This window comes from Symphalangus syndactylus, chromosome 2 (genome assembly GCF_028878055.3).
Source record: "Symphalangus syndactylus isolate Jambi chromosome 2, NHGRI_mSymSyn1-v2.1_pri, whole genome shotgun sequence".
NCBI lineage: Eukaryota > Metazoa > Chordata > Mammalia > Primates > Hylobatidae > Symphalangus > Symphalangus syndactylus.
In genome coordinates this window covers 107,211,579-107,225,015 of record NC_072424.2, presented here as the reverse complement: position 1 = coordinate 107,225,015, position 13,437 = coordinate 107,211,579, and the positions used below count along the sequence as shown (strand labels likewise).

General features: G+C 38.1%; 1 protein-coding gene across 2 annotated transcripts in view; it reads right to left on the bottom strand.

Annotated features, from left to right (window-relative positions):
- The window catches only part of LAMA2 (laminin subunit alpha 2), a 625,547-nt gene that overhangs the window by 18,657 nt on the left and 593,453 nt on the right, over positions 1–13,437 (bottom strand). For both annotated transcript variants that reach the window (XM_055263701.2, XM_055263709.2), the window contains 3 exons: positions 11,642–11,790; positions 6,172–6,348; positions 5,760–5,928 (listed from right to left, as the gene is read on the bottom strand). In XM_055263701.2, coding sequence (XP_055119676.2) covers positions 5,760–5,928; positions 6,172–6,348; positions 11,642–11,790 — 495 coding nt within the window. The remainder of the gene's footprint in view (positions 1–5,759; positions 5,929–6,171; positions 6,349–11,641; positions 11,791–13,437) is intronic.

Below are 13,437 nucleotides of genomic sequence, written 5' to 3'. Positions count from 1 at the left end.
AGATCATCAGTACAGGAATTCTCCATGGCTACTTGTATTGTTTTTCTTAGTTTTCACATTTTAAACTGTGAGGTTTACGGCTGAACTCTTCAATAAAATTCAAGTAAAAGAATGCAGCCAGCTCATTATCTACAAATCCACACAGGCTATCCTTGTTAAAAAGACTTGGTATAAACAGCTCACATACTTGCAGAGAACTTGTCACGTTTCCACATGTCAACAAATTTCTGTATACTTGAAGTTCAGCCTCTTATCTACCTCTGCCTCCTGCCATCCTCCATGAAAAATATCCACAAATAGAACATGTAGAAATGTTTTCTCTAGCTCTCAATGGGCTAAAGAATAAGAGAGAAGTATAAAGAGAAGACAAGCTACCGTAATATCAAATGAGATAATATGCATGAAATGCTCTTTAATCTAGCGTGTTCAACATGAATTAATCATAAGATTGACATAATCCATTTCACAGGGCAGGGCTTTCTCAAGACATCCTTACATTGCCCTGTAGTATAGTGAATGTTGTCCTCATGCTGTAAGTTGCTGGCAGGATTGGGTGTGATGGGTGTAAAGAAGAAAAAGAAGGGCACTGAGAATAGGAGATCTTTTCTGTCAACTGTGCTAGCACAAATATGGAGCTCATAAATAGGCAGTTCTCACTTCAGGAGTTAACTTTTAAGTCTTAGTTCTTAAATAACTCTTAAAAAGCTAAATTCTGGGCCAGGCGTGGTGGCTTATGCCTGTAATCTCAACACTTTGGCAGGCTGAGGCAGGTGGATCACTTCCCAAGAGTTCGAGACCAGCCTGGCCAACATGGTGAAATCCCATCTCTATTAAAAATACGAAAATTAGCCGGGCATGGTTGAATGCACCTGTAGTCCCAGCTACTCAGGAGGCTGAGGCATGAGGATCGCCTGAGCCTGGGAGGTTGATGCTGCAGTGAGCCATGATTGCACCACTGCACACCAGCCTGGGCGACAGAGCAAGAAAAAAAAAATAATCTAAATTCTGATACAAAAATGGAAAATGGTGAGAATTGAAAATTATAGAGGACATATTTAATAACCACATCATTACAAGGTATGTATCATTACATATCAAACCAATAAAAGGGTTTGGAATTGCTTAAAAATTGAATACTCACCACATCCCTTTTTTTCCAGCACCTGCCACCCACCCTAAAAATGTGAAAAGTTAAACTAACTAGAATAATTAAGTTAAAGAAACACAGAAGTTAAAGTTAAACTAACAGAAGAATAAATAGAGAGATGGAATGTTACTTTGAGCCAGGCATGGTGCTGGGTGCTTTGCATAAAATGTACAACTTATTCCCTCATAATAGTAATCCTAGAAGGAAGATATTATTATCTTATTTGTCCGTTAATTATTTTACATTTAGAAAGGACAAGTAACCTGCCAGAATTCATGGAATAAAAGTGGGAGGGCTATGGCAGAAAAAGCAACTCTACCTCTTTTTCTCTGACTAGCAATGATGGTATCATATTCATCTTTGCACTTAGTAGATGCTTAATAAACATTTGTTATAAAATAAATTGTAAAACTTTTAACTTTTAGTAACCTTTAAAAAGAAGACACCCTTTTCCCCCTACACACACAAAAAGAACATAAGGAATCAAATTAAAACAGAAGATATATGTGGCTCCATGATCTGAACTCTAAAATATAATACGATTAATAGAGATAGAAAGTTCTAAAAAATCTAATTCTGACCACACAGTCATAACTAATTATAATGTGCAAAAGAACGGGAAATAGGCCGGGCACAGTGTCTCATGCCTGTAATCCCAGCACTTTGGGGGGCTGAGGTGGGCAGATCACCTGAAGTCGGGAGTTCGAGACCAGCCTGACCAACATGGAAAAATCCCGTCTACTAAAAATACAAAATTAGCTAGGAGTGGTGGTGCATGCCCGTAATCCCAGCTACTCAGGAGGCTGAAGCAGGAGAATTGCTTGAACCCAGGAGGTGGAGGTTGCAGTGAGACGAGATTGTGACATTACACTCCAGCCTGGGCAACAAGAGTGAAACTCCATCTCAAAAAAAAAAAAAAAAAAAAAAAAAAAAGAAGGGGAAATAGCAGTTGGAATTTAGATATCTGGGTTTTAGTGCCAACTATCGCTCATGTATGTAACCCCCGGGCCATGCTGTAAGTTTGAGGGCTTTCTTTCCTCATGTGCAAGTTAAGAGTTGGAATCTTTAGGGTGTCTTCTAGCTCTAATGTTCTGTGATTCTTTCTAAACCAACCAGTTTGGCATGCGACTCAACTTTTTGCTTCTGTCTCATCTACTAAGTGGAATGCTCTGTTTTCAGAAAAGTTAAAACATACACTGCTGAGAGGAAATGGAAATCGAAATTAGAACAGAAGGTTATAAAAAAAAAAAAAAGAACCTTAAATGAGTAAAAATCTCCATTCCCAGATGGGCAAGTATCTTTATTTTGAGAAAAAAGGAAAAAGTGTGATCTCTAAATACCACAGAAAAATGTGCTTGAGAGGCCCTATAAAATGAAGTTTGTGTAAGTACTTAGAAAAGTAAGGTGATCCATGGAGGCTGGCAGGGTTATCCCTAAAAATCCAAATCAGCACAGGCTGAAAGACCTGCCTGGAGGACATTCTAGTGGTAGATAAGAAGGTCCATGAGGTTCTGCTTGATTGAATATGGTACCCGATTTGGAATTAGTAGCATGATATATCTATGAAAAACATTAAAACATTCTTAGGTGCATTAACAGAAATATGGTAACAATTAAGGGAGGGAGGGGTCACACTGTCTCCTGAGCTGGTGACTTCCTTTTGAGCAGTAGGTGCCATATTATGAAGGGAATATTTCAAATTTAAGAATACTGATCATGGAGGGGATAACAATTAGAAATGAGATAATACAAAGAATACCTAAGCTAGGGAAATGGTTAGCCTAGGGAAGGAGAAGACTTAGCTGTTTTCAAATTCTTGAAGGGATGTTAGACAGAGGACACATAAATGTAATGTGTTTGCCTATAGAAATACAATCATTACATAGAAATTTTAGGGACTCAGTTTTAACTTAATGTAACCAATGGCTTTCTAACAACTTGAGCCTGCCTTGTCATAACACTGGAAAATCTTGTCAATGAAATGTTCAAGCAAAGGCTGTAAGTATCATACAAAAGGAACCCATGCATTAAGATGGTGATTGGACCAGATGATCTTTAGGGCTCTTGCCAATTTTAGTTTATAATTTTAAGTTAGTCACTTAGAAATTAGGCTCTGTTTTCTCCTAGAAACATTTTTATAAGTGGACATTAGGATCCAAGGTCAAAAAAGTTTATTCAGCTCATGATGTTTTCTAATTCTTCAACTGAAAACTCATTTATGAGTCTGAGAAACACATGATTTTCAGGTATATAATGGTGAAGAGGAGGATCATTAACCTTACCTTTGCTAAGCAAAGATCTAGCCTGTGGCTGAATTATGAAAGAGCTGAGGAGACATTCTGAAATCCATGTGGCAGATCTCAGGAATGCTTTAGGACGAAATCAGCTCCTGGAACTAACACCCACATGACTGACAGCTTTCCACTTGCTAGTTGTGTGCTCTTAGGTATTTTCCTTTGTGAAATATAATACTTCCGGCAATATAAATAAATGTAAATAAAACAATTAATAGGGTGGGGATCAAATGAAATAACAGATATGAAATGCCTGGCAGAGTACTGGACACATAGTAGTTATTCAGCAAATGCAGGGATTCCTCAGAGTGTCTATGTGGGTATGCTTTTTCCAGTTTTCAAATAACTACCACATACATTATCCCATTTGATTTTTCATAATAACTCTATGTTGTAGGCAAGATAGATGAAATATCCCTATTTCACAAAGGATGAAAGGATGCTTGGAGTAAATAACCAGTTTTCTTGAATGATGGTTATTTGGCCTCTCATTGAATAACTATTGGTTGAGCACATTGCTCAACCAATTCCATCACGGACACTAAGGAAGAGAATGAGATATTCAAGAGTTTTCAAGATCTGCACTCAAGACAACATTTCCCACCCATTACTGGTATGAAATATAACCACAACACATGAGCTGTAAAGAGTGTAGTGACCGTGACCATCTTTGTTGTGTTGGTGATAAGAATGTAAATTGGCATAGCCTGTGGAAGAAACAATTCAGGTATGTGTATTGAAAACCTTAGACATATTCATCTTTTGGCCTTATGATTTCCTAACTACTTATCTATTTTAAGAATAACTGGAAATAATGAAAAAGTTTGATGCATAGAGGAGCTCATCCGAGAATAGTTTCTAATAGTGAAAAACTGGAAACACTCTCAATAGCCTACCATGGTCCATTAAAAGTAGAATAAATTGGAAAGGCAGAGTGTTCCAGAGATAAGGAGTCAGACTTTGGAGTCTGACTCGCTAGAATAAAATTCTTACTCTGCCTTTTACTAGTGGTGTGAGTGGGTTGGTTGCTTAAGATAGCTAATTCTTATTAATTCGACTAAAAGTAGAAAGACTATATTTTACAGAGCTGTTATGAGAATTACATATAATATTGAATGAAAATTGTTTAGCCCTGGGCTGGTGAAAGTACTCATTATTATCATTACTATATAGTACTTATGCCATTTATTAAATGTTCAGTATATCTGAGTCATTTAACAAACATTATCTTTTAAAACTCTGATACAAAGTCTTTGATGTCTGTGCTGTTAATATCCTCATTTGAAAAAGGAGGTAACAGAAATAGTCTACGGCCAAACCACCCTGAAAGCATCCAATCTTTTCTGATCTCGAAAGCTAAGCCGGGTTAGGCCTGGCTAGTACTTGGATGGGAAACTGAGAAATAGATTGGATAGGTAGCTTTCCCAAATTCACACAGATGGTCGGTTACAGTGCTGGGATTTGAACACCAGCAGTCTGACTTGAGCCCATGCTCTAATCAAGGCTATATGACCTCCAATACTATAAAATACTTGTGTGTCTCTGTGTGTGTATATACTTAACATAAAATCATATTAGATATACACATTTATATGATGTTTAGATACAGTTTTTATTTATTTATTTATTTTTATTTTTTGGAGATGCAGTCTCGCTCTGTTGCCCAGGCTGGAGTACAGTGGCGTGATCTCGGCTCACTGCAACCTCTGCCTCCCGGGTTCAAGCAATTCTCCTGCCTCAGCCTCCTGAGTAGCTGGGACTACAGGCACATGCCACCATGCCAAGCTATTTTTTTTGTATTTTAGTAGAGACGGGGTTTCACTGTGGTTGCCCAGGCTGGTCTCGAACTCCTGAGCTCAGGCAATGTGCCTGCCTTGGCCTCCCAAAGTGCTAGGATTATAGGCGTGAGCCACCGTGCCTGGCCTAGAAATCGTTTTAGTGGTGTATTACTAGTTTCTAAAAACAGGACACCAAATTGTATACAAGGTAGGACATCTGCTATGCAGATAAAAGGGCCTGAAAACCAACATGGTTGACTCTGTCATGGTATTATGGAGGTGGCTTTTATTCATGATTCTGGATATTTCTGTGTTTTCCAACATTTCAACTGAAAATGTACTGTTTTGTAAACAAAATTGAAGGAGGAAATATAGGTAAGTCATTCAACGAAGATGTAAGAACAGGTTTTGATAGACAGGTTATATTTCTTTCAATTCTAATATCAGAGTGTACTAGATATCCTGAATAATCTTCCTTCTGAAATGACTCAGAATACTGGGTAAAAATTAGAAAGTAATGGGGATAATATAAACACTTACACGTGTCAGAACTGGGGTAGGCGTAGGAAAGGCTGGGGTGGGAACTGGCTCAGGCTGGGTAACTATTTCAGCTGGAGCTGCTCCATCTTCATCTTCACGGAGTTTCTGATGGGCACAGCGACCAATGTCAGCGTTTTTGAAGGACACAGGCCTTGCAAAGTCCATGGGGCTAACAGAATGTAATAAAATAAGATTTTTTTACTTTCATTTTTTTGCTTCCTTCCAATTAAGCCCGCTCCCCGCATGCCTTTTTAAGTCCATTAGTGTGCTTTTCTCAGTCTAAATTGAAGATCCTCACTGTTTCCCTCCTCCCCTGCATAGCTGTAGACAATGTAGATGCATTGGGACCCCGATACCAAGAAATAAAAATAAAAATAAAAAATCAATAGTAGTAATGAGGAGATCCACTTACACAGAGTTAATAACAAGATTCCATACACAGCCTTCAAAAGGAGGAATATTTCTGAGTGGGGAAGGTTGAAATTCAGGTGGAGCACCCCCAACGAAAAGCTTTTTAACTTCAATAGGCTGTTCAACTGTCAGGTTTTGCATATATCTTCTGTTTTCATCGACTTGAACTGTAAAGATGCTGATAAAATATTAAAAATAATCAAGTATAAATCGCATCTCATTCAATACAGTCGGAAATCAAATTCTTTCCTACCAGCCTTCACCCCTCTCAACCATAGCTTTTAAGGGAGCCAAAATTGGACGGTTAGGAATTCTACACTAAGCAAATGCTGTTCTCAGGATCTCATCCCATGACTCCCTCGTTCACTCTTCCTGAAAGTTTACTGAAACCAGGTCGTGGTGTGCTGCAACATTAGCCTCTGGTGGAGCTGACAACAGCACTGTGCAGCCCAAAGCATGAGCCTGTGAGAACTGAGGCTTCTGTAGTGTGCAGTAATGTCTAATTGTATAAGGATCGGTGGGTTTAGCATAGCATGGGGTCTTTCTTGGGCTGTGCTGGCTATTATCTTCTTGCTAGGGGACAAACCATGCTCCTGAGAGCTTAGATTGCAGGAATCAACAGCAAATACTTAAAGCACATTTTATAAAGAATGTAGCTGATGGCTTTTGAATAGAAGAGGCAGGCAAGAACACCCTGCTAATTGTTGCTTGCAATGATTTTTCTTAGTGGCTGTTTCATTAATTTCCCTAATTTGCTTGTGAGAGATAACTCACACATTGCTAATTGAGAACCTCATGCTACTTATTTACAACAATCCTTGGATCCCTGGGCCAAGAATCGGAAGGAGACAAAGAGTTCTGATGAAAATGACCAAAGACATTTTCTCTCTTGTTCTGGAAGCAAGTTTTGAGTTTCGGTCTTAACAGTCATCATGGTGCTATTAGTCATAAGCATTAGTCACTAGCCCGAGGATCATGAATGGATTACCGAAAACTTACTTCATATCTGGAGAGAAAACCAAAGTACTTGGGTGGAAACCTCAGTCCTAAAGTGCCCTCTTACTTGATTTTATAAAGAAGAAAAACCACATGTAGAACTGGAAAAAACAATAAGCCAGGGTAAAGATGCTCTGAATTGGCACTTTACAAGTAAGAGAATTCAAAAGTAAGAGAAAGGGACAAAAAATGGATTTCGCTGTGGCTCAAAATGTCACTGTTAAGGGGGTGAAGAAGGGACCGGTAAAATTTAGTTTCAAAGAGAAAATAGGGGGAAATGACATACTTTTGAGGTTTCTTTCTTTACCAAACTATGGAAAAATGTGTTGGCAAAACCCAGGAGGTTCAGCTTCCTTGCTAAGAGTGTCGGTGGTTTTCTGAGACGAGAATTTCAGAAAACCACTCACTTCCGGGTATGTGTGACTCACTGAGAAGCCCCTTCCCTACACTCTTTTTCCCCTTTAGCTGAAAGCAGCCTCTTAGCAACATGATATCACAGGGCTCCTAAGGGTTTTAATGAGGGATATAAGCCTCTACTAAAGATTGTCCAAGGAGAGTAAATCTCTGTTCTTGATTAGAATTTTAAAAAGCTAGAGGCCTTCCTCTTTCTGGTGTAGCCTCTCTCTGTAGTCTGGTTCTGCCACAAGGACCATCATAGTGACCCCCCCCTTTTTTTTTTAAACCGATTCACAGGGTGGTGATGGAGAATGAGTGTGGGCTTTCAGGAGGAACATACTGGAATTAAGTACTAGTGTGGAAGCTTACTAGCTGTGTGACCTTGGGCAAGTTATTTAATCATGCTCAGGTCCATTTCATTCATTTATAAGATGGAGATAAAAATACCTACTTCAAACAGCGGAAAATATTAATTAAGGGATTGCCCTGAGGCTGTATTACTTAATAAGGGCATTGCTAGAAAACTATAGCTAAATCCTGCTCCTATTTTACCTTTTAGGAACATCAAATCTAGATCACTTATTTAGTTTTTATTGAGGAGGATGTTGCCAATATGCCCATTATGATTCTGATGTGTTTTCCATTTTTAAAAAGTATTTATTTAACAGCTTTTTACTGAGGCCTACTATATGCAAAAAGGTACATTAAACTTTGTATTACTTTAGTATTGTAATAGGTCAGTTTTTTTTTTTTTTTTACAGTTTCAATGGCTGATTCTTAGAGTTTCATAATTACTTGATTACTTATACCCTATTTCTTATTTGTTTGGAATGTGGGTTTAAGATTTTTTTTAAAACCATATCAATTGGATTGCATACATGGAAGAAGATATTAAGAGAAGTAAGTGTCCAAACGTTTGTAATTTACATAATAAATAAAATCTAATCTTTTTTCTGTTTGAACATACTTTGGATGTTAAGAAAGAAAATATTTAGGTTTCAGTGTTAAAATCTTTATCTTATTTTGGAAACCCCAGATGACTCCTAAACTATCTCACCCTACTTCCTGACCTTTAGCCTATTTCTGTACCTGTGTGAAGAAAGCTTTCCCAGAAGAAAAACTCAGTTCAGTTGCTTGTTCTATTTGCTTAAGTAACTACTTCAGGCTCTTAGGATTTGATGTTTTTGTACAGTAAGAACTGCTGGCCACCAAGGAGGACGCCAGGAGAAGGATCAGAGGACAAAGCAGATATAGGAGGCAGAGGTCACTGGAGTGCCAAGAAATTAGATACCAAAGTGACTGAAGGGAGATTTTTCCAGACGAAGGGGTGGAAGGGAGAGAGAATGAGGAAAGAGAGAATGAGGAAAAGAATGAGGAAAGAGAGAGAAAGAGTAAAGAGAGGCAGAGGACAAGGGAGAAGGAGCTTCTTGAGAAGCTTGGCCCCCAATTTGGTAAAAATCCAATTATTTTGTGAGGCGGTATTAAAGCTATCATTTTGTCTAGGATTTTAGGAAAAGAAATGATGATTGAAATGCATAGTCTGAAAAGTGTTGGGATAATGCAAATATCTCCAAATTAATAATCATACATCATAATCAACATTTAGTAATGTAAACCTTTATGGTCACACAAAAACGCAAGAATAATCTATTGGCTGTGCATAGATGGAGGTATTTAAGTCAAATATATCTCATTTAATACCTGGTCCTGTTATTTGTAGTATATGATTTTGGGCAAGTTAGTTAATATTTTCTCACCTGTGATGACAGAATGTTATTACAGATCTCACATACATTCAGAACAATTAAAACAAATCATCTTTGTCTAGTATGTGACACAAATCATGCCATAGAATAGGCATATAAAGCATTAACAATTTTTTCTGGGTGAAGTTCTCATGGTCACTTGCGATCTCTGGTTAATCAGTTTAATGTGGCACTTGCTTATAGAGTAGATTGCATTTTAACCTTAGAGTGCCGAATGAGCCATTATGGTAGCAAATGTATTCTTGTTTTGGCACAGAGTTCAGTGACTACACACTAATATGTCTAATATATTATCCTGTAATTAACAATGAATGGCAAAACTGTTTGTTTATATGGCCAATTAACTAAATGACTAGTTTCCAGTGATGTACTATATACTGAGCTTAATCAAATAAAGGTTAGATTGATGGTCAACAGCTGTGAAGTTGGCATAATAAAAGGCCCTTCTTGAAGAAGCACCTGTTAAAAGGACATAGTGGTAAAACAGTGTAATGCATTTGGGAATTCCAGAATTCTTTCTCAACAAAATAACACATTTTGAGTGATTTTGGTCTACTAATTTCTCAAATCTGCAGTTACTTATTGAAATTCCTTAAAGTTTAAATGTTTTTGTTTTGTTTTGTTTTTTTCCGAGATAGAGTCTTGCTCTGTTGCCCAGGCTGGAAAGCAGTGGTGCGATCTCGGCTCACTGAAACCTCTGTACCCCTGGTTTAAGCAATTCTCCTGCCTCAGCCTCCAGAGTAGCTGTGATTACAGGCGCCCACCACCATGTCTGGCTAATGTTTTTGTATTTTTAGTAGAGACGGGGTTTCACCATGTTGGCCAGGCTGGTCTTGAACTCCTGACCTCATGATCCACCTGCCTTGGCCTCCCAAAGTGCTGGGATTACAGGCATGAACCACCATGCCCGGCTAAAGTTTAAATCTTTTAAAAAGTCCTTTCCACAATGAAAAGGATTAAAGTTTGTCAAAGGGCCTAACATCTAATCTAGAAGACATGTGAAACCAGGATTCTAAAGCATTCTAAGATTCAAATGAGAACATTCAGTTTGCATTTCTCCTCAGAGAACATGACTACAATATCTGGCTATTAGATTAGTAAAAAGTTCTCAGTTTGTCCAAATATTGATCCCTCATTTGTCTCAATCATGGTTTCTAAACATCTCAGTAGCCATTCTGCATGAATGCTTTGTATCAATTCATCCTACAGCCTAATCCTCTAAATAATAATAATAATAATAATAATAAAAACTGAGGAAAGCTTTGTTATTTACTTAGAAGTTAAGAAATCTTTATTACTTATCTAAATGTTTTCCACAAGAGGATAATTAGTAAATGTAGGTCTTTCACTGCAGGATAGTATCGGCTTGACTGAACTACTGCTACATATTCATACTCGTTGCATTTAAAAGTATCCTCTGTGTTTTGAGGCCTCAGCAAATTGGATTTCCAGTTCTTTTCTATGTCTTCGGTCTGATAAATGGATTGCTGGCTTGGAGGTCTGAACCCCTGAAGTCTCTGGGCTTCTGTTTCCTTTTTCTCTAATTGTCCTTCTAAACTAATTATCTCTCTGAGTTGTCATACAATATTTTGATGAAAAATACAGATGACTTTCCTAATAAAGTAAGTATAAAGTATTGCAGCATTCTAAAGGAAGTCATGAGTAAAGCCAATTCCCTGGCCCAGGGCTGGGGGCAAGCGCTCTGGTAGATTTGTAGAAAGGTGGCCAGTCTCAGGGCAGCAGTCATTTTCCTCCCCTCCCTTGATTCTGTTCCCTCAGAAAGCCACTCTGCAGCGACCCTGCAAACCTTGGGAAGGGGGACAGGGACAAGATATGAACTTAATAGGCTCAGTAGGTCCTGCAGCTGCTGCCACACTCTGTATCTGTGACAGCTAAGCAGCTGCCATAACTGCTTTGGAACCTGAATGAGATAGAAACCGCCAAAACCTGCTGGCTCCAGTGGAGCTGATTTGTGTGTTTCGCTGTGTGCGTACCTTATTTGAGGAGGTAATATTTGAGAGGGGCAGAGGGAGGGATTTTTCTTACTTATAGCTTCAGAAAATGCATTTGGTTTTTCCAAAGGTGGAGATAACTGCGCGAATAAAAATGTTAAGGGTAGAACGCCTAAGGGCTGAGGCAAATGAGGTTCCCGAAGTATGAAAAGTAAAGAAGAGGGAATTAAGCTACGGTATCCTTTTGCAACGCATAGTAGGTCCACACACACAGAGGTTCAGGCAGATACTGATGGATACCGATGCTAGCAAAGGAAGTTCACCTGAGTTACAATAATAAATATTTTAGTGCTATTGTTACCCTCTAGTTCGCTCTACATGAACGGAATGTTCTCTTCCATCATGAAACAGATTCGGCTCTGGTCTGACGACAATTTTCCTCATTGTTCGTGCCCCTGTGGAGAGATGCACTTCCAGACGGCCCCTGTTGAGGAGTATTGCATAATAGGCCTGCAACAGCAAGTGGTTATTGAAAATTAAACAGAAGTCTCATTTATGGCTTAGCTTTAGAGATTCCCTGGCAGAACCACAGGTTCGTCTGCTCTGAGATCTTACCTGAGAAATTAAGACTTTATTTTCTCAAACGGTTTTGAAAACAGCTGGAAATATCTTTCTAATCATTTACCATTTTTGCTTGTGAGATGATCTGGAAAGTGGATATATTAATATAGCAGTTCTCTGCAAAGCAGATTTGTGATGCTGAAAGTAACAGCTGTGCTTGCGTTGGTCCTCTAACTTATAAAACCCATCAGGAGACAAAGGGTGTCAACAAAATCCCTCTCCCTTATATTCACAAGTGGACAGCTAGCTTCTGAGAATCAGGCCTGACTCTCAACCTTGTGGCATTCTGAGTATTTAGACTTCAATTTGTTCTCTGAGCTGGTGGAATAGATTGCTATCACAAACATGTAACCTGCCTCCCACATTTAGAAAGAAGGGGGATAATTTTTCATCCACAAACATGCCTGCTTTCTTCTTGCTACTGTTACTATAGCAACCAGTGTGGTTTTGATATCCCATCATGAACCCCAGGGAGCCTGAATGCAGTCCTTGTCCCTAGAGCTGATGCCACGTGCTCTCCCTTTCTTGTGGAGTGTGGGGGCACCTGCCACACAGTGATGGCTCAGATCTCCATGAGTCCTCTATGGTGGTAGAGACAGTTTCCATCAAACATTACCATGTTCCAATAATTTACTAAATCATGTATGTAGTTACGTGTCCACCACGAAACATTTTGAGGATCTGGATAAGTGCTCACCATCTGTCAAAGGGAAATCACAAACTACTCACTCAATGAAAAATTCCTTAGCTCATGGATGGTTTGACATATCAAACCCATTTAGCAGAAAGGAATCACAAATAACTCTATGGGTATCGAAACTGTTAGCTTTGAAATATAAAACTTGTCAATTTAACCAGCACTGAATCTAAATCTAATTATGTCTAACAGACTTACACTATTTAACATTGGTTCCTCCTTCAGATAGCATATACTATGACATTTTATAAACTAGATATGAGTTATTAAAATGTTAAAACATTAAAATGTCATTTTAACTTACTTTATACTATACTACTTAGTGTTTTCTTATTGTAATTGTTTTAATAGGAATCTGTTTTATTTTAAGCACTATCCTGAAAGCTGGTGATTCACATTCATTTCTTTTGTCTTGAAGAGGAGAAATTTGGAGCCAGTAGGTAGTGTTTAAATATCTGGCAATGATGAAGGAATCAAGTGTCCTTTAGTGGAAATCTATTTCAGAATATTTGATCTGGTATTCTTATTATAACTAGCTTATCATTTGCAATATGAGAAAAAAGTTTATTTTTCAAGATAAACAAAAAAATTTACGAGGGCATTTGTATTTTATATTTATTTAGTGCTTAACATGTGTAGTAAGAAATGAAATAACACTTTTCTCCCTCTACTCTTCAAAAATATTTTTATTATGACTATTTGATATATTCTTCACAGTATGAGTGATATACATGTAAACGATGAAGCTGCGTTAACACTGTGCAATAAAATGAATACCTGTAAATCTACCACCAAATTTCAGAAACAATACCATTGCATCTCTTATGAGTTTCTTTCTA